Source organism: Microcebus murinus, chromosome 22 (genome assembly GCF_040939455.1).
Source record: "Microcebus murinus isolate Inina chromosome 22, M.murinus_Inina_mat1.0, whole genome shotgun sequence".
Taxonomy (NCBI): domain Eukaryota; kingdom Metazoa; phylum Chordata; class Mammalia; order Primates; family Cheirogaleidae; genus Microcebus; species Microcebus murinus.
Window position 1 is genome coordinate 21,557,055 of NC_134125.1, and position 26,973 is coordinate 21,584,027.

The window sequence follows — 26,973 nt, forward strand, 5'->3', positions numbered from 1 at the left end:
TGTAAAAGAAGCACCTGCCATTAGTAGGTTGTTATTCACCAGAGGGTGGCAACCTGGGTATTATGAGAAGGTAGAACACCACAAACCTTGGTCCAAAGAGGTCAGGTCAAACCTAGATTTCTAGGCTAGTATGAATTAAACTTCAGGGTCCTTGAGGATGTAAATTCTCATCAAAGGTTCTCTAATGCTTTCTAGTTCATGACAAAGTTTGAGAGAATCTATAAGGAGGGCAGGGAATACCTGATCTGGCATCTAACCACATCTAAGACCAATGAATACATTTCACACATATCATCATCCTTCTGCCTCTCTCCACCTGGATTACTATCACTTCAGCCCTATGCTATGGACCCCAAGCCACTAAAATACTCCACCTATTACACACTGTACACTAAACACTGTTCAAACTCCACAGGGTACTTCCTTTGTAAGTCAAGTCTGGGGTAGCCTTCAGACAAACTGATCAAGCCAGACATGGCATGGGCATAGTGGTGGCAGCTGCTATCTAAAGGATGAATTACTATGTCTATATATGACTGTTTGCAAGCTAACTGCCATTTCTGGGCTATCTGTATACATCATCACAACCCCTGCTAGTTACGGGTCTTTGAAAAGGCTCCCAAGCCCAGAAGTGAGAAGGCACAAGGAATGGTGAGACATGCCTGGTTTTCAGCTGGACCTGCCTGACTAGAAGGAAGAATAGTCCTTTGAAAATAAGATATACAACAGCCTTGGCAGAGCTTTCTGGACAACAGGAAAGGAACACAACAGACTGTGGCTGCCATTCCTGTGAATGGAAGAATCTCTTCTTTCAGCAGCTGTCTTCTACAGCAGCAAGTGACAACTCAAAGTAGTCCAGGTCCAAGCATGTCTTCGACAATGGAGAAGCAATTCCCAAATAGCTTTACTAGTCCCCAAGGTGCCATGTGTCCCAAGGAAGACTAGGTGGCCAAAGGAGGAACTAGCCTTAGAATCAGGGGAACATAGACACAGAGAAGGATGTGAGGCACAGGTGTAGGTAGGGGACCCACATAAGCCACAAAAGGAACACCAATCTCCCAGTATAGATGCTGCTTGGCAAGGAATAAAGATAGTACTTCTAAAACAAAGGATATCTGTGTAAAGTACTATAGGGACAAGTCCAAGGCTGCTCTAGAGCCTGATCCCTGAGGTTTTTCTAAATCTCCCCCAAGTGGCAGTTCAATAACTTTCTACAACTATCTAAGCTGATAAATCTCAGTTTAAAATGTTCTTTGTCCTCCCCTCAGGCTAAAAATTCAAGTGAGTCATAACTTCCCTGTGTTAAATAGACCAGTTAATGTAATTTAAAATGCTATTTCAGCAGGGCTATAAACCATAGAGATTTTCAAGCATCACTCAGCGTTCAGGAAACTGAACATTAATACAAGCACTTCTTGAAAGTTCAATAAAGTTTTTGGAAGATAGAAAATTTCTCTTTGTGGCAGTGCCTCTTATCAGAGTCTTGGGAATCCAAATGAGATACGGCAAGCAAGAGCAAGTACAAGAAAAGTGCAAAAAGGCTTCAAAGTTTCCATCTGGAGGAAGCAAAACGTCATATGGAGACTCAAACTGGGTTAGGTATAGACTATAGAGCATCGTAAACTCAAGTGTTCTAAATCTAGCCAAGAGCCATTTACTGTACATTACAGCCATAAGATTTTCATGAAGACTCTGCTTAGGGATCTAGAAACTGATTCAAGCCAAGCACACCAGAAAAGTCCCCCAAGGATCACTGGCATTCTTTGAACACTACCTACAAAGTTACTTTCTAGCCCTTGTGTTAGGACAAAACTCTTAGGCTGTTTTAACACATAATCATCATTTAACAATAGGTCTGGGATCCCTCCCTGGCTCAAGGACTTCATTTCAAAGCTTTTTCATGTAGTTTACAAGGGTACAAGACCTACATTGGGAGGATTCTCCTGGCCACATAGTGGCCAACAGCCTATAAGTGGCTATTAGTGTCCAGATCCATAGTCTCATACAATACTGCCACAGGGCCAAGAAAGACTCAATACAGCAGTAATTCTTCAACTTCGAAAACAGATATGGTATGATGTCTTCACCTGTCTATATCAATCACTTGTTTATTCAATAACTATTTTAATATTTACTGAGCACCTCCTATGTGTCTGATTCTATGATGAGGACAAGAGCAGCGAACATGCAGATGTGATCATGTCTTCACAGAGCTTAGAGTCTAATGGATTCTACTCTCTGCAGTAGATGAAGTACAAAGTAAAGGACCAGGAGAGTTTAACCCAAAGGAGACTATAAAAGTCTAGCAAACATATTGTGCATAAAGAATCACCCAAGTAGTTTGTGAAAATGTAATAGATACTGGGCTCCACCCTGGATAGTATGATTGTGTAGGTCTGAGGTGGGGGCCTGAGAATTTACATTTCTAACAAGCTCCCAGGTGATACTACACTGTCTGTGGGTGAACCACCGACAAGTGATGAGCTGGAGAAAGCAAGAACTAGAAGGCTTCCTTGCTCAAAACTATCTCCCAGACATTGCACCGCAGAGATTCATCCCTAACACCTGATATTTACTTTAATCAATGAACTGAGTGATATCTGAAGCCTCCAAAGAACTGGCATGAAGGACGGGGAATTCTGGACACAGGAGAGCCTAAGCAGCTGAAGGTTATGTGTTTCCCCTCCCATCACACTTCTTGGAAGCAAGACAGGGAAGACAAAGGCAAACTGCTTTCTTTGCAGCTGTGCTTCAGATCCTGGTAACAGCTACACAAGAGTGTTAGAACCAGTCTGAAAGGTCCGCATCTCCCAATATGGCCAAGTCTGGCTTGTCCAAGCCTGACATCCCTCATCCAGCTCCCACTGAAAATAGAAAAAAGAAAGAAGCAGGAGAAGAGATCTCAAATGAAGCTATAAGTAAAAAGTCAGAAGTGATATCAGAGGTGATAAATTAATGGTGTCCTTGTAAAAAAATGACATCCAAGTTCCTCAGCATCTTCTGCAATCTGTTTGAGCAGTATTAATTTCAGTTTCATTTGCTCTAATTTTCCATTTATTAGCCATTTCCCTGCCATCAAAAAGGATCTTTCTTTGAGGAGGTAGCACTACCTATCGCAGGAAGTGAAGAATGTCAATACATAAACACACAGACTTCTCAGAAGCTAGTCCATGCTACTCAAAATATTACCTCAAACCTTTCAGATTTCAGAAAAGTCTCTCAGAAAAACATAGCACACTAGCTAAATTGTATTTAAAAGCCATCTTCCATTCTAGTTTTGACAGGTATATTATGGTCCAGCCCCAACTAATAGAATGCTCTGAGTAAATGAACACCCCTACACTTTGAGAACCTGGCTTCTTTCTCACCCTTCTTGGTTAAATATAGTCTTCAAAATGTAACTTTGTGGTTACTTCAAACTACATCTGATGTTTAGGAATATTTAGAAGTTCAGCATCAATCTAGTTTCAGAATTGGAGATAAAGAAAATGCCTTCCTCCAGGTACTAAAACAATAACTTTATATTATTATTATTACTGATTCCATTGCTTTTATTCCTCCTGTTGAATGTGTTAATAAAGCCCTAAAGTAGAAAAGCGTGAGGCTAAAGGTGCCTCAGCCAAGACTTCCAATTTCAAAGTACTTAGAGTACATCAAGTCTTTTTCCAAAATGCTACAGTGCTTAGAGTTTCTATCATTCCATTAAATCCTTAATTGTCTCAACTATTCCCTTAAGATCTAGTTATTGGGCCGGGCGTGGTGGCTCATGCCTGTAATCCTAGCACTCTGGGAGGCCGAGGCGGGCAGATTGCTCCAGGTCAGTAGTTTGAAACCAGCTTGAGCAAGAGCAAGACCCCGTCTCTACTATAAAGAGAAAGAAATTAACTGGCCAACTAATATATACAGAAAAAATTAGTCCGGCATGGTGGCGCATGCCCGTAGTCCCAGCTACTCAGGAGGCTGAAGCAGAAGGCTCGCTTGAGCCCAGGAGTTTGAGGTTGCTGTGAGGTAGGCTGACGCCATGGCACTCACTCTAGCCTGAGCAACAAAGTGAGACTCTGTCTCAAAAAAAAAAAAAAAAAAATCGATCTAGTTATTGTTCTTTAATTCTCTACAGTGTGCTAATGGTCTCTCCAATTAGAGACTTAGTTCTTAAAGCAAAGACCCCATCTCATCCATTCTAGACTTTTCCCAAAGCACGAAAAAAGTAGCAATGAGCATAAAATAAAGGCGCACTGGGTCTTTTTCATTTGAATTGAAATCCAAGTGTTCTGCTGTATTCTGAATGTTAAAAACTAAATTTCCTTTACAAAACTGCCAAAGGTGATATGACCAAAGAACAGAAATGACCTTTCTTAAAAATTTCTTCCAAATACACTCAGCTATTATGACTTGTCCCTTCAACATCACTTGGAGTAAAAGTCCATTCTCTGCTTTATCATCTTTACAATGATTAAAACGCCACAATTTCTTTCCCAGGTAGCTGTTACCACTCCTCACAAAAGCACACTCAGACATAAGATGCATGCTGTGGCTTGGAAAGCACCTCCATCTGGCCTGGCAGTTGAGTAACCATCTTCTAACATTTTTCTGCTGCACACCCTTTTTCCTGTTACTTTCTTCTAAAAATAAAAGGAGCCTTGTTTTCACCACATTGGCAGAGCCTTCTGAACAAACAGCTTTCAGAATTGAAGCAGTATAGCTGACTTTTAGCTCAAGATTTTCTTTGCTCCAAAGTATATGAAGCATGAGAAATTCATCATAACTGGTGGAGATTCTTCATAATTATATGACATTGGAGGTTCTGAGAATTACTATTTAGTTGTATACTTCCTTTTTATCAAATAGGTCCATGAATAGGAGTTATTTGATAACTGTATATTACTACATAAACACACAGACTTCTCAGAAGCTAGTCCATGCTACCCAAAATATTACCTCAAACCTTTCAGATTTCAGAAAAGTCTGTCAGAAAAACATAGCACACTAGCTAAATTGTATTTAAAAGCGTCTTCCAAATTTTTGGTATTCCAATGACCAAAAAAGGTGCTAATATAAGGCAGAAACTAAACTATTAAAAAAATTAATAAAAGGCCTATAATGATTACTGTTGCACCCACTCTAAAAAAAAAAAATCTTACTATAAAACAGCAGAGCCAATCAAAGGCTGATAGGTTTAAATTGCAAGCCAGCAACTTTCCTTCCCACCTGACATCTCTGTCTGAGAACATCTCTGTAAACCTGAGCTGACCCAGTTACCAGCTTTTTCTCCAACTGACACCAGCAACTCTCCAAGTTGGGACTGGTAACCACCATGGGTGCAGAGGGAGAAATATGGCCTCAAACAAGCTCTCTCCTAGGCTGTAGGTACCACACACCTGGTTCACCTGCTAACTTCAACCAGTAAAAAGACCAGTACTTGGTCATTTGACTCCCTACTACTTTACCCTATCACACTCATAAATCTCCTATGGCTATTTGGATATCCCATGTTAGTTTCTCGAAACCAACATACTTGGTTTCTATGCCTGGCCAGGGCTAACCATACCTAACTAGTGCTGCCCTGTTTCTACCTATGACCTAGAGTAATAGTGCTATCTCCCCAGGCTCCAGAAACCACTCATTTTTTCTTAAACACAGTAATGAAAATATTAAGATGAACTAGGCATTAAAAGAAAGGACTAAAGTCTGAGTTACCTGCATAAATATCTATTCTGGTGGCATCAGCATCTCTGCAAAATTAAAAGAAAAAAAATCAAGATCCAAATGAGAATATGAAATATCAACTATCTATATGCATATTATTTTGAGTGAAATGCATAGTATTGAGTTTGTTTTCAGGAAACTATACAGAAATTCTACATATATTAAAGCTGTACTTTTACACTTGGCAACACAATTTTCTTTATATATCTGTAAAACATTTCTGAAGCCCCAAATTAAGATAATCACATGACACTTAGGACCTGGATATTTTTTTTAATGTTAATTTCATGGTGAAAATATCTACAGGATAAACAAGAACATTTCCCTTTACCCACAAAGAAATGACTCAAATATTTGTTTCTCTCACTCATTTGACTGCAATCATAAAAAAAGTTGCAGTAACTTGTCCATTTTTTTCTTCACACCACGATTTTAAGAAAAAAAATAGTAATCTGCCACAAAACATGTTGAAAAACCAAGTCTTGTGGTATTTACACTGTAGTCAGCAGACTGGCTCCTAAGCCCATAATCTTATCCTCCCTAACCTTGAAAGAAGTTGGGGTTCCCCATTAGACTCTAGCCGTTGGCTGAAATCATAGAGACTCAGTCATCAATGAAATTTCTATAAAGGCTTGGAATTAATTTAGTCCAATTCTATCAACTGCAGGCAAGGAAAATGAAACAGTTTCACTGCATTAAATGCAAAAACTTCTCAAAATCCACACAGCTGTACAAGTACCTATTCTCAAAGATACAAAAACATTTTCAAGTATGAGAGATTGGCAAAATATATGTATGAGTCAGAACACACACTCCCAGGAATCTCTAGTTCACCATATGATACACAAAAAAGCAGCCTGCCACCATACACCTGGTCTAAGTTACTAACAAGTGGCAAATTCACAAAGTTCCCATTGAACTACAATATATTTTAATTGAATGCAAAAATTATGAGGCAACCAGGATTGAAATAAAATGGGAGTTTTCTGGTTAAACAACTCCACTAGCATACTCGCCTGAACAGTCCAGTTAATAGTAACAACAAATGTAATAACAGAATAGATTTATTGTATAGAGATGGGTAAATGTAAGAAATTATCAACAAGCTCGTTAATCAGGGATCTGGTTAGAAGAACTTGCATGTCAACTCCTACCCTCTTCTTCCTTCATTAGTCATCGACACCCGGTCAATAAAGGACAGGTCTGAATTTTATGTTTGCATTCAGGAATAAGAAGGGGACAATATTTTCATAATATAATTATAAACAGAATCTTGACTTGGATCTTTGTCTGGGAACCAACCCAAACTTCTATTCAGTCTTACACAGTAACATTTATATGATTCGATCAGTAAGAACTCAGTATAAGACCACACTGACAAGTGATTTCTAACAAACACAGCTGCTGAAAATGGAAGACACTTATTTGAATGTATTGATGTATTATAAAAACAAACAAATTTTTAAAATGGAAGACATTTTGATCATTTGAAGTCATCTGACAATAAAATTAATATTTTGAGAAGACACAGAACTCTGGCATAGTTCTAAAAATATTAAACAGTATACTGTCCTGGTATCACAAGTTAAATCAGAGCTTATCTGTCCCATTAATTTGATTCCTAAAATTCTGTCTTAATTCCCTACAATTATCTTGCACTAATACACAAGGGAAGTGGTTTGGGAGGGGATAAATTCACCATTTTTAGGCTAGAACACAAACAACAATGAATGAATTTCAGTTAATCAAATAAAGTGGAAGTATCAACTAATGTGTTATCAAAAAGACTTTTTCAATAAGAGGCCTCTGAGGAGTTGCAGCTGCTACAGAAATGTCTTCCTCTGGAGTCTTCAGAGAACAAAGGTCACCACTACCAAAAATGTTTCCACTCCAAGCACAGAATGTGTGCCTAAACACTACATACCTGGCATTATCAACGAGTTCAGCAAGAGCACCAAATAAGAATTCATGAGTGGTTCTGAAACGATAAATAAGAGTCAGCAAAAGAATTATGAATTGAAGTATAACTCCTAATAAAGTCATAAAGAATTTAGAAGTTTTGGCCGGGCACAGTGGCTCACGCCTGTAATCCTAGCACTCTGGGAGGCCGAGGTGGGAGAATCGCTCAAGGTCAGGAGTTCGAAACCAGCCTGAGCAAGAGTGAGACACCCATCTCTACTAAAAATAGAAATTAATTGGCAAACTAAAAATATATAGAAAAAATTAGCCGGGCATGGTGGCACATGCCTGTAGTCCCAGCTACTCAGGAGGCTGAGGCAGAAGGATTGCTTGAGACCAGGAGTGTGAGGTTGCTGTGAGCTAGGCTGACACCACAGCACTCTAAACCAGGCAACAGAGTGAGACTTTGTCTCAAAAAAAAGGCAGTATTTTTCACAATTCATATTCTGCCTATAAAAATGCCTGTGATTTACTTTTCATTGCCTTAACCAGTGGTCAATTTCTGTACATCTCGGAGGAATAATTGTAGGATGCATTTCATAAATAAATACCATCTTTATCAAGTTTTGAATAACATGGTGACTGTGTATTTACCCAACCCAAACTTCGAGCAACCTCCCAGAGGAGATGACCATCACTGGCTCCCCTCCTCAAAGGGGTTAACTTTAACACAAGCCCTAAGAAACCACACGAAGCTCTTGTGCTCCCAGAAGGAATTGTTCAAGACAGTCTTGGAGTCCTCTCTTTAATGTAGAGGAAATTTCTGTTTTTAGGCAAAATGTGAGAAAGTCAAGAAATGGGTTATTCTCTCCTTTCTCTCCCTCTTTTGAATGAATTATTTTTGCTTATAAATTGCACAACAGTGTTTGAATTTCCTTTTTTCACTGATAGATCACACACAGGTACCGGTAAAGCAAAAGGCTAACAAGTTATCCATTGAGCATGCTCCATTTACACTCTCTGTATTTTCCATAATAGTCCACATTACCAAAAAAACAAAAACAAAAACAAAAACTAGCTTGATTTTTCTTTTTCCTTTTTTTTTTGAGACAGGGTCTCACTCTGTTGCCCAGGCTGGAGTACAGCTGCAGGATCATAGCTCACTGCAACCTCAAATTCCTGGGCTCAAGCAATCCTCTTGCCTCAGCCTCCTGAGTAGCTGAGACTACAGGTGTAAGCCACCACACCTAACATTTTCTATTTTTGGTAGAGACAAGATCTCTGTTGCTCAGTCTTAAACTCCTGACCTCAAGTGATCCTCCCATCTCAGCCTCCCAGAGTGCTAGGATTACAGGCGTGAGCAACCACGCCCAGCCAGCTTGACTTTTGAGTAAATACAAAATCATTAACCCATCAATGTTTCAAAAATATCCAATTTATAACTGATTTTTGAATAAAAAGTTCAACCAATAACCAAACTGAAAAATTTTAAATGAAACATATCAATATTAAATAACCAGCATCCAGGGATCTCTGATCACTTACCATATTGTTTTAAACAAATTGTAAAAGATTTGTTTATAAAATAAATACAACTGAACTGTCCTGGAACACTGGTTTTTCCTCCTCAAGTTAACTCGTCAAATTTTTACAAATGCAAATTTTGAATTAAATAAAACTACCAGTTCTTAGAATTGTAGGAAGAACTTTTCCCCATAAGATCAGTGAATGTATCTGTTGCTAATCCAAAAGCATTCTTATATACAACCAATAAATATATTGTAACAAAAAGAAATTTTTATCATCAATTCATCTAGAAACAAAACTCAAATTCTTCTGGCTAAAATCCAATTAATTATTTTACATGGAAGAGTCAAATTTTTACATAAAATAGCCATATCTTTAATTAATAAAAATATTTAAGTCTCTAGGATTATCACTTTAAATTCTTCAAATTATCACTTGAATAAACAAAAATGTATTCTGTAAATTACTCCACTAAAGAAATAGGGGGAAGTAAACTAGAAAAATAAATTGACTTGTTGAAGGTAATGTAGGTTAGTTAAAAGCAAATCTGACATTTGTTCTCAAGCTTTCAACCAGTCATTTTCCTGACTTACAGGTGACTTAGAAACTTACAAAGTGAATTAGTTTTCTATACTCTAAAATTTTTTTAACTTGGAGGATTGTTATATAGTAATATTAAAATAACTAATTTTATTACAATACTTCTCATTTCAACATGAATTTGTACTTTAATGTACATCAAGGAAAATCAGACATACAGCTCCTAGGGAAAAAACAAGAGCACAACTTTAAGAATAAGACCATAACTTGCATCAGAATGCACTAACTTCAGAATAAGTAAGTTTCTGGTCTTTGGTAGTGAGAATAGTGAATCTGAGTAAGCTGGAAAACTAATTCTGATGCCCTTTGCTTTTTTCTTGTATGAGGAAACCAAAAATAGAAATAGCAACTGCTTCTCAGCAATACATATTTCTGATTGCTCCACATGAAAATGAGACATAAGAAGTCAATAAGCAGATCTCAAAAGGGCAAGCACAGAGCACCTCTGGCTAAGTTTTCATTGCTTTCTATACGATGTTTAGAAATGTGTCTTATACATTTAGAATCTAAAAAAAAAAATTCCAAATGGTATTCATTGTTCCACACAGTATCAATGCTGTTCCACACATATTATATTTCAGCTAACAGATAACTTTAAAATGTAGTTAATGGGTACTTTTGTGATGGCAGTACACATCACAATAGGGGCCTTTTGTGACTACTGTTGCTAAGGTCAGAGACAATATTTGGAATCTTCTCCAAACCTCCAACTGATTGATGGATCTTCCAGATACTAGAAAGTCAGGGTTCTAAACACTTCTTAAAATTATAAGAATCAAAAACATACCAATTGTGTAAGTTCTCTTTTTTCCCAAATAATATTCCAAGAAGTGTACTTATTGCTAGCTAGCATTTGAGACAGAATAGATAAAAATCAAAAGAATTTTTTTCTTTAAGACCTAAAGATTCTTTGCCTGTGATCCAAGAAAGATCTACCATATGGGAAAAGGTTTGGGTTTTTTTTTTTTTTTTTTTTTTTTGAGACAGTCTTGCTCTGTTGCCCAAGCTAGAGTGCCATGGATCAGGCTATCTAACAGCAACCACAAACTCCTGGGTTCAAGCAATCCACTTGCCTCAGCTTTTCTAGTAGCTGGGACTACAGGCAAGTACCACTATGACCGGCTATTTTTTCCATTTTTAGTAGTTCCAAGCTAATTATTTCTGTTTTTAGTAGAGACAGGTCTCACTCTTGCCCAGGCTGGTCTTGAACTCCTGAGCTCTGACGATCCTCCCACCTTGGCCTCCCAGAGTGCTAGCATTACAGGTGTGAGCCACCGCACCTGGCCAAAGACAAAGATTTTTAACAAACCCGTCCACTTTCAACAGTTTGTAGCTTTTATACCACAGTGCCACACCAGAAATGGTTTTTCAGCTCAGCATTTCCAGCAACAAATTCACGTGTAAATTAGCTTGTTATGTGAGGGAAATGGTCTTCCTATTTATATTCAGCCCAATTGAAACCAATAGATTATCCACAAGCCCATCATATAGTGATAGCTTCTTTTGAGTTCCTGGATATATTGACAATAGTTAATTACTTTAATTGCTAGAAAATAACGCTGAGAAATTCTGGAGCAACCATTTATATTCAAATGGATTTAATACATTTAGTGTGTGAACCTACATTTCAACAGGCTTAAAAGTCTTGTGTCGGAGTTAACAGGTTCCTCTACATTCACTTCACATACAGATAAAACAACCCCAAAATACCATATGGCCAAGACAGTAAGTTATTAAAGGTGCCAAAAAGAACAGGCATAAACAGTAGGCATCTCATACTAAACATCCTGCTCTATCAGACCAATTAGCAGTGAAGTGACTTAAGATATGCATCTTATGCTAAAGGAATATCACCACCACTATTGCATCTGGAATACCAGTCACAAAACCCATCAGCAAAGAGAATTAACAGCATAAAACTCCTTTTATTTAAAAACCCTAATTTTTATCATCTCATACTAACAACCAGTATTAAAAGAAATTTGTTTAGGACTCTTAGGTTACCATGAGAATTTCCCAGGACTGTTTTAAGCCTCAACACTGATAATCAAGAGAATAACCATCAATAGTTACCACAAACCACATACAAAAGTAGTTCAGTACAGATGTTCACTGACTCCAACAGATGTTCCAGAACTCACTAACAATTTATCTGCCTGACCACTAGCACCAAACATCAAGTTGCCACACACTGACCAACTTTGATTTACATAAACTAATATCACAAAAAGAACAATCACCACCTACATGTTTACTGTATACCATGTATGAGCTAAGAACTTTATAAACACTATTTTACGTAATTCTCATACACGCTTTCAGATTAGTCCCATTTTACAGACGAAGAAACTTGAGGATCAAGAAGCTGACCAGCCCAAGGGCACAGAGAGGAAATAGTCAAACACAGGTTTGGCTGGCTCCCAAGCACAGTCTTTTCACTTCACCACACAGATTTCCAACTTTCTAGTCTGGGTTCTGCTTGTAAGTCTATATTAAATGAGAGGTAAACAAGGGCCATTTCTTTCATAATTCAAAATATGGCAAGATTGTAGCTACCAGACACTCTACAATGGTCTTGTGTTTTAAAAATTTTAACAGAACATACCTGCTGACTTTCTTCAGGAAAAAAAAAAAAAAAAAAAAAAAAAAAAAATTTTAACAGAACAAAGGAGAAGGTACTATAAGACAACTCCTACCTTCTCTGAAGGTGACTTACTGAACCATGTAACACAGAGATGGTTCATTTTCCATCACTGTATGTTACAAGTCACATGTGAAAATTTAAAAATGTTTTCTCTAAAACTGAACTTCTAATCAGGTCACCACGATAAAGAAATCTCTTAAAATTAGTTACAAGCGGCCGGGCGCGGTGGCTCACACCTGTAATCCTAGCACTCTGGGAGGCCGAGGCAAGTGGATCGCTCAATGTCAGGAGTTCGAAACCAGCCTGAGCAAGAGCAAAACCCCCATCTCTACTACAAAATAGAAAGAAATTAATTGGCCATTGCTATAGAATATGAAGTAAAAAATTTAAAAAATAATAAAAAAAAGAAATTAATTGACCAACTAATATATATAGAAAAAAAAATTAGCCGGGCATGGTGGCACATGCCTGTAGCCCTAGCTACTTGGGAGGCTGAGGCAGTAGGATTGCTTGAGTCCAGGAGTTTGAGGTTGCTGTGAGCGAGCCATGGCACTCACTCTAGCCTGGGCAACAAAGCAAGACTGTGTCTCAAAAAAAAAAAAAAAATTAGTTACAAGCAAAAAATTTAACTTGGTGTTCTAGGGTTCATACTTTCTTCTGGTAAGACTAAACACACTAAAGAGTAGAACAACTTGAAATGTCAAAGTTGTGATCCAGATAAGAAATCCCAGGGCTTCCAAAATGATACTCCAAACCTCAAACATTCATGTTCAACATGGGTAAGTCCGAGTCACAGAAAATTCTCCAACTTCAACAAGGGAATTAACTGAAGTTTGCTTCTTTTCCTTGACACTGCCTACATAACTATCATTAACAAGCTATAAAACACCAAAAGAAAAAAAAAGGAGGCCGGGTGCGGTGGCTCATGCCTCTAATCTTAGCACTCTGGGAGGCCGAGGCAGGCGGATCACTCGAGGTCAGAAGTTCGAAACCAGCCTGAGCAAGAGTGAGACTCTGTCTCTACTATAAATAGAAATTAATTGGAAACTTAATATATAGAGAAAAAATTAGCCGGACATGGTGGCGCATGCCTGTAGTCCCAGTTACTCTGGAGGCTGAGGCAGGAGGATTGCTTGAGCCCAGGAGTTTTGAGGTTGCTGTGAGCTAGGCTGATGCCACGGCACTTATTCTAGCCTGGGCAACAAAGTGAGACTCTGTCTCAAAAATAAAAGGAGGGAGAAATATCCCAGAATCTTCAAATTAGAGACTGAAATAAAATTGAAGACTTTAAAGTGGAAAGTAAACCCTTTGCTTTATAGACAAATAGGCCCTTGAAAATAAAACTGACTAGAGTCAGCAATGCCTAATGGTTAAGAACTAACCACTGGGGCCAGATAAACCTTTTTGTCTTGGCACCTTAATCCTGCCACTTAGCAGCTACATAACTATTAACACGTAACTTAATCTCTGTGAGCCTCAGTTTCCTCATATGAAAAATAGGAATAATCCTTACCCCATAGGGTTGCTGTAAAGATTATTTTAGACAATGTTCACAACAGTGACAGGCATGAAGCAATTAACTTTTACTACTATTTTATGATCACATAAAGCCTTTGGTGAAGCTGGAACAAGATCTCGGATTCTGAAATCCAGTTCATAGTCTTCTAAGATTATCATAAAATCCACAATTCCAGATTTGCACTGTCATTCCAAAACTCAGAACTGAGATAACTATTTATCGAACACATTCATGAACATCGAGTGGCCTTCATGTTAAAAACTGCTGTTCATGTTAAAAACAGTACTTTTTAACATGGATATTCAAATACCAAGGACACTATAGATTTTGCCCAACAGTTTGTCCCATCAACTAGCTGTGTAATCTTACATTGGTAACCTCATCTAACTGGGTTTCAGGTCCATCATGCATGTGTGAGAATTCATTTATATGATCTCTGCAGTAACTTCTCTAAAATTCTGTAGCTCAATAATAAGCTTCCTAAACAAAACAAAATAAAATAAAGTTCTTGTTATTTGGCAATTTACTTCACTACTCAGAAAATTTGTATTTCCTTGATAGGAAAACAGCAAAATATTAAAGACATTATGGAATCACAAATTACATGTTCTCTTTTCTATAAAAAGCTAAAAATCATTGCACTGCTATTACTGGACACCTGAAGTCTATACTCTCAACTCTGAAGGTGGTTTTTAGATAACTCTGAACCGTTCATCTAGCTGGTCATCACCTCTCCAAGGTACTAAAATCGTAGAAAACTTACCTTCATCTCAAAAGTAACAGGTGAATGTATTAAAACACAAAAGTAGTTTTGACCCCACTAGATAACTTCCAAAGAGAGTGGGCACAAAGATTAACCATGAAACATTCCAGACCAACCTGGAGTTATGGTGATGTCTTCATGAACTCAAGAACCCTGACCACCATATGTTTCTGCGGAAATTTGGGGGAAAGACTATCTAAATCAAGGGTTTAAACAAATTGCCATTTCCTGCTTAGTATATACAAACTATATGGGCTGAAGGGAACAATTTCCCAGGAAGACAAAGCCAACTATTTGCTGGGAAAAAAAAAATTCTTCTCGCAAGTTGTCATTTAAATGTCTTCATTCCTTTTTTGCCTTGTTAGAAAGTAAACACTTGTTATAAACCCAAATGTTTGGGCTGTCCTCACTAGAAAGGAGAAACAGTTGATACTAGAATAGTCCAACTTCTGGCGATCCAATAGAGCAGAATTTGTTGGATTCCTATCAAATACTTGAATGAAACAACTCAATATATTGACTTCAAATAACTAAAGTTTGCATTTAGAAAATTTTGGTCCAATAAATGAAAATCAGTTTCTTCTGGATTAGCAACAACTATTTCACTGATCTCAGTTCTTCAATAAAGAGCTCGACATCCAGTGACACATTTCACTCCTGTGATACATCCCAAAAAGTAAAAAAGCAAAATTTTCTGGGGAAAGGGTTTCCGTATTATCAAGGAATGAGTTATTGGTGACCTCGGTGGCACCTATAGGATACTTACGAATTTGTATGCAGATATTCAAAGGTTAGCTGAGCTCGATTCAGACTGCTGTAATTTGTGAAAGCCATAACTGCAAGGAGGTCTCCAGTCTTTTACCCACTAACTGGGAAATATAACCTTACAATGGAATGGTTTTTCCAGAATTCTTTCCAGTAAAGGTTTAATAAGTCTGTACTCCTTAATGACACTTAAGAAAGATTACCTAGTATCTATCCAAGATATTTAAAGAGATGTTTAAAATTACAATTGATTTCTTCTTTTTTTCTTCTCAATGACTATGACGTAATATTTTGGAACTATTTCACTGATCTCATAAACCTGCAGTCCTAAGGAGCTTTTAACGTTAAGTTGCGAAAGCTCAATCCGGAAAATCTGAGTCGAATGTGGATGGTCTTGGAGTAGAGGGTCCTTGAGTCGGCGGTTTATTACTGCTCCATCTTCATTTTCTTCGAGACTTTTTTATTCCCCCAAATTTCCTCTTCAAGAAATTTACCAATCCGGAAACTTACCAAACCGGAAATTTACCTACTTCTGTCAGAAAACGAAACAAGCACCTGTATCTTCACCACCAGTGCTGCGAGGTTCCTTAAATAGAGCCTAAATCGGTGACCAAGGTGTCCGTGGAGTGCATATGGCGCTGGTTCCAGCTTCACCACCACCCAGGTGAAAAAACTCCCAGGCGCTGACGATTTTTTTCAAAGCCCGACCCAACCCAGCTTGCTGTCCCGCCCCAATTTCCTCAGGGTGGTGGGTCAAATTACCTCACACTGGCCCCTGAAACGCCTCACAATCGACCCGCCCAAATTACCTCAGGCGGCCCGCGCCCCTCCCCCACTTCCCTCAGACAGCGGCCTTAGCCTCTCAGGCCCTTCCCCGGCCTCGGTCCCGTGGCCTGCTCCTCGCGGAGAGAAGTTAGTCCCAGTTTTCAAGGACCCGAACGAGGGCAGCGGCGAGCGCGCCACCCAACCGGGCGTTGCCCGGAGCTCACAGCTGCCTTTGTCCCTCCCCAAGGAATTGGAACCCAACAACCGCAGCGCGCTCTTGGAACCATGTGCTGCCGCCGCCGCCGCCGCCGCCCGCGCGCGCAGGCGCGCGCGCTAAACGAGATGATGTCAGGACTCAGCTCCGCAAAACTCGGTGTTTAACGATGCTCTGCCGCCGCCGCCACAGCAGCCACAGCCACCACGGCCACTGCTTTGTCTCCGCTGGTGCACTCAGCCCAGTCCACCTAGCTCACTCCCCGACGCCCCAAACCCCTGAGGCCTCCGCGGCGCATTCCGCCAATCACAAAGCCGCAGCTCCTCCCGCCCCTGCCCTGATGCACCGCCTCCTGATTGGCGGGCAGCGTGTCCCCACGTGACCGGATCTTGGTTGGCCGGTCCCGCCCCTGTCACGTGAGAGCGCGCACCTCTCTTCCTGCTTTCCTGACCCTCTCCGCCATTTAAAGAAACAGTACCGGGGGCGGGCCGAGCGACGCAGTCCGGACGGTAGCTGCAGCGCGGACCGGAGGAGCCATCTTGTCTCGTCGCCGGGGAGTCAGGCCCCTAACTCGAAGAAGCCCTGGCGCGTCCTCCCCCCCTCCCCGGTCTGGTAGGGCGAAGGAGTGGGCGCGCGGTCGATCGAGCGATCGGTTGGCGGCTCTTTCTCCTGCTCTGGCATCCAGCTCTTGGGGCGCAGGCCCGGCCGCCGCGGCGCGCGCCCGGTGGCCGTTGGCGCTCGCGCCGCGTCTTTCTTCTCGTACGCAGAACTCGGGCGGCGGCCTATGCGTTTGCGATTCGACGAGGAGTCGTCCGGGTGGTCGGTGGTGGGGGGCAGTTGCTCCGCCCCGCTCCGGGGGAGGCGGCGGCGGCAGCGGGATTTGGCGCGGCAGGGGAAGCGGGGGTGGCCGGCGCCGGCCTGGAGGCCTGGCGCCACCCTTCCGGGCCTGCACGGACCCAGTTGGGGGGCCAGGAGGGGGCCGGAGGATGGTTGGTGGTGGGCTTTCTACTTTGCCTTTTTCTCCTCATGCCGCCTTAGTGAGGGGCGGGAGCTCTGGCGGCAGCTCCGGGGAGGGGAGAAGAGCTCCAGAGTCGAAAGACCTGAGTTTGCCTCCGGGCCTAGCCACCAGCTGGCCGAGTGACCTTAGGCAAGTCACCCTGTAATTTGTCTGCGCCTCAGTTTCCTCCTCTGCCTGTCAATGTGTGTGGAATTGAAAGCGCTTTGTAAACTACAAAGCGTTGGTGTACGTAAAGGATGATTATTGTTTGTGATGTTTTTTGAGTTGTAAGACAATTTAACAATTATCCAGTTCTTGCATTTGAACCTGAAAACCTTGGATTGGAGTTAGAGGTTCTCAAACTCCCTGAAATTGTATGCAGAAATTTGTGGGAATGGTTAGTTTTGCGGAATGATGATCTATCGCTAGCAAGTTTTCAGTGGGGGATGTGACACATGATTATTTTATGCCACAGGGAGGAAACTGAGGCCTAGATGTCATTTGGGACCCTTCACAACCAATTTGAAGCCCCTGTTTGAGTCCCTGGGATATGTGAGCTGTTTCTATGCATAATGGATATTCGGGGTAACCACACTCCCCTGCTTGGCTTCTACTTTGAATTCCCTTTCACCGTGGGGTGCCTGAAGGGTGGCTGATGCATATGGTACAATGGCACCCAGTATAAAGCAGCTACAATTAGACGTGGATGTGTTCTGTAGTATCAAGAAGCTTATTTAATCTTTGGCCCAGCAACTCTTTGTTTTGTGCTGCTTGTACTGGTGCCTGACTACGTTTTTGACTCTTTGACCATTTTCCACAACCATGGTTGCCATCCATTACTTGCTCCTACTTTTTATTCCTAGTCTGTATGGTTGGTAGTGAAAAGGCTTATTTTTAAATGGTGCTGCCAAGCCTAGCTAATTAATGGTGTGTGTGGATTTTTAGCAAGTGGGCTCACTGGAACAGACTGAACCAGGCTTGCAATTCCTGAAGATGTTTGGGGTTTTTTATTAACTGAAGGTTAACATTGTCTGGAGAGTTTTGTTAGATCTCCTGCAGAACCTCAAAATCGGTAGATTTGGAAGTGATTCAAAGCTTAACTTTTTCCTAGCCTGCCTTGTATTCAAATTGCTTGCAATTGTGATACTAAGATGGCCAAAATGCCAGGTTTTGCTTCTTTGTTAATTGTCAGCTGCTTTTATCAAATTCCAGGCCATTATCCAGCAAGCACTAAAAATGTTTGAACAGTTGGATTTCAAACATTTTCATTTTGTGGAGTGGTGCTTACCAAGTGGTACAGCTCTAAGCAAGTGAACACAAACACATTTTAAGTGTATTTTGTCTGATTAGATGTTAGCCAATTATACTATTTCATTCAAATGTCTGAAAAAATCAGTTGACTATTCCTTTTACCTAAAGAGCAGAGACAAATAATCTCACTTCCAGAGAAATGACTGTTTTGAAGAAAAATGTGTTGGTCTTTTAGCTCTTTTATAAGTAAATCTGGATGTACCTCAAAAGAATCTTAAGACTGTGGTGATAAGATGCTTTCCTCTGAAGAAAAGAGGCAGAAGACAACTGGAACTCAAAGCTTGAAATTCTTTGTTAAAACAGTATGTCCAGGATTGAAGGTTGAAAAATGTTTCACTACAGTGTTCTGCAATAGTTCGAGCAGATGTCTTTCATTGTAGCTGCAGCTATGGACTCCAGATTTCTAAATTTTCAAGAACTGGACCTGAAACCTGAAAGAGCTTGTCAGGATGTGGCAGGAACACTGGAGGTAGATTATTTTTTATTTTTCAATTTTGGGACTGTTGACCTTGCTGTGAGAAGAAAGGCAACGACTGAGCAAGCACTGCCACCAGCGCTGTTACTGGGAATTAGAAGACATGAGTTTTTGTCTAGATCCTCAGTGCAAATTGAGGATGCTTCATCCAAAGTGAATTACGGTACTTGTCATTTTCCAACATGCATTATTCTTTTGTCATCTCTGCACTTTCGTTCATACTCTGTCCTGTACTCTAGTAAATGCCCTCCTCTGGTTGTTCACCTGCGAAAACTCTGCCATTTCCTCAGTATTCAACTCAGATGCTCTGTTTTCTGTGAATTTCCTGACTTTAGGCAGAAATGAACTTCTTTAAGTTTTATGATATATATCTTTATCCTGGTATACAAAATCTTGTAAAATATTTACCTGCATTTGCTCTTTTTGCAGATAGCAAACTCCTTGAAAACAAGGGCCTTGTTTAATGCATCTTTGCCCACACATACCACCACCTATGATGAAGCATTTATTAGAAAGGAGGAGTATAGAGGGCAGGCTATCTCAGAATAAGCACTCAGTAAGTGTTTGGTTAATTGCTGTGTGATAACTAAAATTTCTCTTAATTAGAAAAGTCACTAGATATGGGCTATGTTTCTGCCTTTATTTCTTGTTTTGCTATTTTTTAATTCTAAATTTTAAACATCTAGGGAGCCCTCAAGCATAAAGAGAAACTGATATGTTGAATGGGGTATTACCTACAGAAGAATGCAACGCCTTATTCTCTCCTACTCAAGATGGAATCTTGTTAAAGTGAAAGTTAAGGGCTGCTTTTACAAGGAGACAATTTGAAGACCACATTGGAAAATGAAGAAAGGCAATATCTCTTTTACTTTATTGTTGGTACATAAACTTAAAATCTCAATTCTTTTTGTACCACTTGTGGAGCCACTTCCTCTCCACGCCAACTAATGCCCAGCAGCCTAAATATAATCAGATTACTCCCCCAAGGTATGAGGCTTGGAATAGTTACTGTTTGCTGCTTTCCTGAGATAGTTTGTTCTCAGAAGTTGAGAGACAGTCTTTGCCAAAGAACTCTTTCTGTTCCGATTAACAGTCGCTGATAATAAGGCTTTTGTGTTTTTCTTTGTGGGGTGAAGGTTGTTTGCTTTTTGTTTTGATTCATTCATTAATGTCGATGATTGCCAGGTTTGTCAAGAATTAGTACCCATCAGGCAGCTGATATGCTGAAAGCTGGCCTACCCCAGTGTTAAAGTCATGTGTTTTGTAATTCTGTGCATTTGTTATCTCACTTGATTTGTCACTGCCCCTTCTAGTCCTGTGCCTCCTGATTGCTGAGTGTTCACCTGGACCTTCTGACTACCTTCCTTCTGCTATTCCATCAGCCTACAGATCTGGTACCTGGATTTTTGCCCATGGTGATTCCTACCACCTTACTACTGAAGAAGATACCATTCCAGTGGACCACTGTGACCCAAGAGACATTCAGCCATTATGATGTGGCCTTTTACCTCCACTCCTGTCCTGTTCTACCCAGCACAGCCCTTTGTAGTGAAGTCAGAGTCCTTGAGCCAAACAGCTGAAGCTATTTTATCACAACAAAGACCTAGTTTGTTCTATGAGTGTGCATTTCATTTCTTCAATTAAAGCCTTCAGAGAGACACAATAAATTTGGACCAGGGGATTTTTAGTTATTAATGCTATCTGAAGAAAAGCAACATGAGAACAGCATTGGGCTATACCCCACAATTGCAAATGATGAAGTTCATGAACTATCTAGGATACCATCAAGGTCACTGGACCCTGTTCTTTTTCTACTTCAAATGTATAGTCACCTGAATGAGAAAGCAGATATTCTCATATCCAACCCAATGGGATCAAAACAAAGGCACAGTGAACTCATAGCATCATCTTTGGGATTACTCAGGAATCAGGACTTTTCACACAAATGTAAGAAACTCTACCAAGGAATCCCTTTACCTAACAGCATCTCACAAGGCTCCAATCAGATGTCAGAAAAGGCCTCTTGATACATCAAGGTAGAACCTTTATAGTAATCCCCTCTGTTTATATAGCACTTTACAGTTTCAAAGCACCTTTACATACATTTATCTCTTAATTATAATCACTTTTTGCAAATGAGGGAATGGAAATTCAAAAGGTTAAGCAGTTTTCCAAGGTGTCACAGCTACAAAGTGGTAGAGGCCAGGCCTTCTGACTCCCAGTCCAGTGCTTTTCTTGGAATTAACTTAGCTTCCACTTTACCCAGTGTTAAAAATGGCTGGAGATTGGGAAACTGGAAATATTCCTGGGGTTCCCTATCAGGTGCCCCAGTCACACAGGATGTTATAAGTGTAATTATGTGATAACTGCACCTAGAGCCATATCCCATGGCATATCCCTAAGATTTAGGAGCATACTGTCTCCTCATGGTAGATTGTCCAGTCAGAAATGCATGTATTCTGACAAGGGTGCCCAACATGAAACACAAAGCTGCTTTTAGATCTTTTGTCTGTTTTCATGGTCTTCCCAAAGATGGATGGCCTAATTAACTAGGGATCTTTGTTCTTTTTCTAAGTCTTACTGATACTTCTGGACACTATCTCTATCCTCAAACTAATATTTACACAACATGAGCCATCTGTTTTTTTGTTTTTTGTTTTTTTTAGAGCAGTACAGTGTATATATACATATGTATATATGTCATATATAGAGAGCTTCTGTTGTCTAATAAAGTAGTAAAATACTGTAAGATGTGTCCCTTCCCCCAGTCTATAATTCAGTGTAATGCATTAAGACTTACAGCCAAAAGCCCTATTTAGCTTTTTAACCCAGTGTGTCCTCTAAGTTTAATCAAACATAGTGCTACTTTTGCATCTTCCTTTTAATGAGATGCAGAAAGTATATCAGCAGTATAGCCAGTGCTTCCTGATTGCCAACAGTTTGCCCTGGAGACCTCATAATAAACAGAGCATTTTTATGACCCCCTTTTCTCATACTTTGTCATTAATGACTTTGTCATTAACTGCTTGAATTAGTATGTCTCTACCATCTGAGAGTCCTGCCTTTTGACCATTACCTTTATTTTCTGTCAAGGGAATCTATAGGAGATTTGTGGGGATACATGGGAAGGGGAAAATTGGGTGAGTTCCATGACAGTTAGCAATATACTTCTCTGTCCCTAGAAATGTACCATAAACTTAGTTCAAGGGTATTGCATCTCAAGTGGGTAAGGAGATTGGGAAAGGAAGAGAGGAGGAGAATAGAGAGAAGGGGAAGGAAGGGGTGAGAAGGAAATACTGTCTTAGACTTTTGAGTTGTGGCCCATTAAGATCCTACCAATACTTGAGAAGTCATCTAGCCATGAACTTCTTGGAGTAGTATTTACAAAGAAATGGATGCATTTTGCAGATGTATGCAGAAAACCCCAGTGCTATTGCAACTTAAAATCATTAGCCTTGTTCTCTAATAGTCATTTATAAGCCCAACTGCAGGCAAGCAGAATTTATAACAGACTTGACCTTTAACTTCATCAACCTGTAATGTGGCCCACATTAGGGAAAGAATGAATATCTTGGCTTACCACAGGCTTTGCTCACACAGTTTCTGGTTTCTGTGACCTATTTTTTGTATTTCAGCATTTTGTGAACAACTTATTCTTAGATCAATGGTTTTCCAAAGGCTTTGTGGCCGTGAAGCCCTTTGAATGAAAATTATGTGGAAGCCCAGAGTAAAAAATGAAGCTGCTCTGGATGAAGCAGTGAAGCAGGCATAGGGGCCTGAAGCCTGCCACAGCATCTTCCTTTACTACCATGGTGACACCTAAGGGGACTTCCTTGCAACACCTAGAACTCTTCAGAACACAGTTTGAAAACCACTGCCCTAGACAGCAATATGTTTGACCTAAATGACATTCTGATCTTTTTCTGTACCTCCACTCAACACAATCCATGTTCAGTCAATGCTGAATATTGTTAGGAATACTGTGTGCAAACTTAGAAAAGTGAAAGATGGGCATGTCTTTGCCCCCCAAAATAGTCATATGGGCTGAAAGTGGTGTCAAGTGAACCTAGATCAACAGCCCTCCACCCCAGATGGACTTCCAGTGACTGGAATCGGATGTAGCCAGAGAGCAGTTCTGTGCACCCTACACTGACAAACCCCCTTAACCAACTTCATTCACAAACAAGATGTTCTAGTGGTATTTGAAGTACATGATTTTGAAGTCTTGATTCTCCGTGGATACCAGAATTGCCAGCAAGCTGGTATTGAAGGTGGTGACTTATTGAGGCTATATTAGACCAACCTGTACATTTGAGCTCTCATCAGCCATGGTACTCTACTTCATGTGCAAGAGATAGCCATTAACTATGAAAGCAGAATTCATATGCTGCCAACATTTCCCAAAGGGGTTCAGTACCTGTTTATCACTCATCTTTTCAAACTACAAGTCACTGTATTACTCAACTAGTGGCAGTTACACTGTTGCTTGGGGAGTTTTGTTTTCAGTTTTTCTATCATTTCCAAGATAAATGAGCTCGTAACCTTAAACAAAAGTCCCAAAAAAATCCTCCTTCAGTGGCATATCTGCCTATTCACCAGTATTATGACTACTCAGCTCTAACTACATGTAACAGCTGATCCTTAAGAGACAATCTTGGACCATCCCATCTCATAAATGTGATTTAAAGTGTAACCATTGGAAAATTTCTTCTAGCCAGTAAGAGATGTTTTTTTAAGATGAGTCTTTTGATGTCTGATGCCATCAACTATAGGTGGTAGGCATAGTTGGAGGCAGACTCTTTGGACAGGCCATGAGTGGTTACTTGCTCTGGCATTTAAAATAGTTTATTGCCTACATTTTTGCTGGAAACATTGACTGACTTGAAAAAAAAAATCTACAAAGACTGCAGCTAAAGATTTTGCTAGTAGACTCAAGAGCCTCTGTCCTTGTGGATGTTACAGTGGAATCACATCTGTCTCAATACTGTCGTTTTACACTGATTCAGAGTCGCCGACTTCATTCCTTGCCATGAGATACTCTCAGGCATTAAGACAACCTGTTTCTGCAGGAAGGATTCAATTCATAAAGTCTCAGACCATGTTGAAACAAGGAGACTTCATGTGTGTCATGAGAAAATCTCATTCCTTTATGTCATAGTCAATTTAAGGGCCAGCTATCCTGAGCTACTCTAATGAATGCACTGGTAAAACATTGGGAATGGTTTCTTTATATCCTTGTCTCTTATCTTCTAAACTAATAGTAATTACATGACTGATTCTACATGTCATCAAATGAGGCCTAGGTCTGGTTCCTCTAGACTGCTAACCTTCAACAAATTAAAATCTGGCCTGGTTATATATACAAATGTTATTTGTAAAAGAAGAAATTACCTGCAAGCTCAATTTTCTACCTTCAAGTTGTCGGCTTTTTTTTCCTCTGTTTTTTCCTGTACTTTACAGGAAAAGACATTGATCTGTACTGCCAGTCATTGCCTCCTTAGATGAGTTTAAGGATGATCATCTGCTCGAGGGTCTTTAATGTACACTGAATATAAGACTTGGTGATTGGAAAAACAGTAAGCCTAAAACAAACCTAGGAGTTTGCCTACTATCTCCATGCCTCAAATCTCATCTAAATCTTTCAGCAGCACCATTCAACCAATGTGAGGCCTTGTTTGTAAGATGTTTCTCAGAGATGGGCTAACTTAACAGAAGGTGAACACTGATTACCAAAGAAAGTAGGGCCAACTTTGACAAACATGGCTCTGCTGACCCCTGTGGCTCCCAGATGTAGCATAGACTCCTAAACAGAACCTCAAGTCTGGATTGAGAATATGGCCGCCTCCTGAGCTGAAAGTTCTCGGGCAGATGAGCAGAAAAATGAAAGCTGGTGTACCTGACGGGCCCTTTCAGATTGGAAAATTATATCCAGAGTAACCCCTATGGATTAACCCTGAAGTACCAAGGGTAAAACTAATTTACAGAGCTGCATTATTAATCTTCCTGTTCCTCCAGATCATAGCCTGGCTATTGGTATGTCTGGCCCTACTGAAGGTACCTTGTTTATTTACCCGACTCAGCTCTTGCCTGCCTTTTCTGACATGTTGCCGCAATCAGACTGACCTTGAAAAGACTGTAGCCGATTTTAGCCTATCTTGTGCCTAACTCCACCAAGGATTTTTGAATAGAAGCAACCCACACCTCACCCCACCAGGACATAATGTTCACAACAGGAGTGACCATGCTTTACACTCCTTGACCAGCAGCTTTTTAAAGATTTTAAGTATAGAATGAGCTTCTATGCTTGCCTACTGTTTGATCATTTTCATCACCTAGGACCTCACCTATCCTATGTGGAAGGAGCACAGCAGATCAAAAGCAGTGTCTATTTCTCTCTTCTACAGTTAATACAGAGATGAGTCTGATTCATCAGTACTCATAGAAATGTACCGGTTCAACTTGGCAAAAGACTTAAGGGAACACAAGAAAAGTTTTCTGTTGAACTTAAAATTTACCACTGACTCAAATAACCTCACAGAACTTTTTGCCAGTGAAAGGAAGTTGTCTTGCTTCACATCAGTGGATGGTTGGGCTCTCAGACTCATGATCACTGAGTTTGCTTATGTTGAAACTCTATGGTATCATCCAAAGTATGCTATTGGACATGATTGTTATTCCATTCAAATGGACTGCAGACTTCCTGCGAACGGGACAAACTTATCCCTCATGGTGTGTGTGTTGTTGTTGTTTTTCCTTAAGAATACGTTTATTACCAAGGAAGAAACAATGCCAGCTGTTACCATTCAACTTCAAGAGCAGAGGTTAAGCTTTTTCCTGTGTCTCATCTTATCCTGGACATCAGTTGTTTTTCATTGCCCAGCATCTGTTCCATCTCATTGTAAGAACTTGCTGATGTTTCTTGGGACCACGTCTTCCTGTTTTTAGTCCACGTGGTTTGAAGAGTCTGACCCAACCTTGGGCTTCGTGTAATTCGGACCTCATCAATCAGCAAATCCCATCTCCTTGACCATAGTGATTGGTTCAGGAATGGTTGTGTGATTCAAGTTGGTCCAGTGATACTCAACCCTAGGAGTTTTACTAAACTGTGGAGGAGGAGAAGCTCTCTTTATTGAGGTGCTTTAGCTTTGTAGAATGAAAAACTCAAACCAACAGGGCCTACCATATTGAATGAACCAGTCAAAGAATGAAGCCAGTGCAGAGGAAAGCAGAGCCAAAATATAGAGAGACTTGAATCCTGATGACAACATTTGTGCCCCTGGATCCAACCGTGCCTGAAGCTAGTATATCCCCTGGACTTTTCAGTTATGTGAACCAATAAATACCGTTTTTTGCTTAAGTTACTTTGAGTTGGGTTTCTATTACTTGAAACTGAGTCCTGACTAAGGTAGTACCTACCAACATTGAAACTTGGCATCCGTTTATTAAACTAGAGGTCATGGCCACACTGAAATTATTTTCCAAAGTGGAAGATGAAATGAGACAGGAACTGAGAGAATATTTGCATGGTAGAAAAAAACAGAAGAAAACCTAAGTGTCCATCAGTAAAGGATGGGTTAAATAAGATATGGTTCTGCCATATAAGAAAATCTAAATATTAAAATGAATAAAGTACATTTATTGTGTATGGACATGGAATAATGGCCATGATACATTAAGTGAAACAAGATATTGATAGAAAAGTATATAATGTGAACTCATTTTAAAATGTGTGCTTATGTTTATAAATGCATAGAAAAGTCTATAAATGGCTTTCTTTGAACAGTGTAG

At 40.1% G+C, this 26,973-nt stretch overlaps 2 protein-coding genes across 3 annotated transcripts in view; one reads left to right on the forward strand and one right to left on the reverse strand.

Annotated features, from left to right (window-relative positions):
• Positions 1 to 16,743, reverse strand: part of MORC2 (MORC family CW-type zinc finger 2) — a 41,655-nt gene extending 24,912 nt beyond the window's left edge. For both annotated transcript variants that reach the window (XM_012763936.3, XM_012763935.3), the window contains exons 1-3: positions 15,425 to 16,743; positions 7,631 to 7,684; positions 5,698 to 5,732 (exon numbers count right to left, since the gene is read on the reverse strand). In XM_012763936.3, coding sequence (XP_012619390.1) covers positions 5,698 to 5,732; positions 7,631 to 7,684; positions 15,425 to 15,492 — 157 coding nt within the window. In that variant the 5' untranslated portion in view covers positions 15,493 to 16,743. The remainder of the gene's footprint in view (positions 1 to 5,697; positions 5,733 to 7,630; positions 7,685 to 15,424) is intronic.
• A 229-nt stretch (positions 16,744 to 16,972) lies between these two features.
• TUG1 (taurine up-regulated 1) lies at positions 16,973 to 26,542 on the forward strand (the record flags this gene model as incomplete). The annotated part of the gene is made up of 2 exons (XM_075996819.1): positions 16,973 to 19,741; positions 19,872 to 26,542. A coding segment is annotated over one exon (468 nt), but the record flags the coding sequence as incomplete, so codon positions are not given.
• Between the last annotated feature and the right edge of the window lie 431 nt (positions 26,543 to 26,973).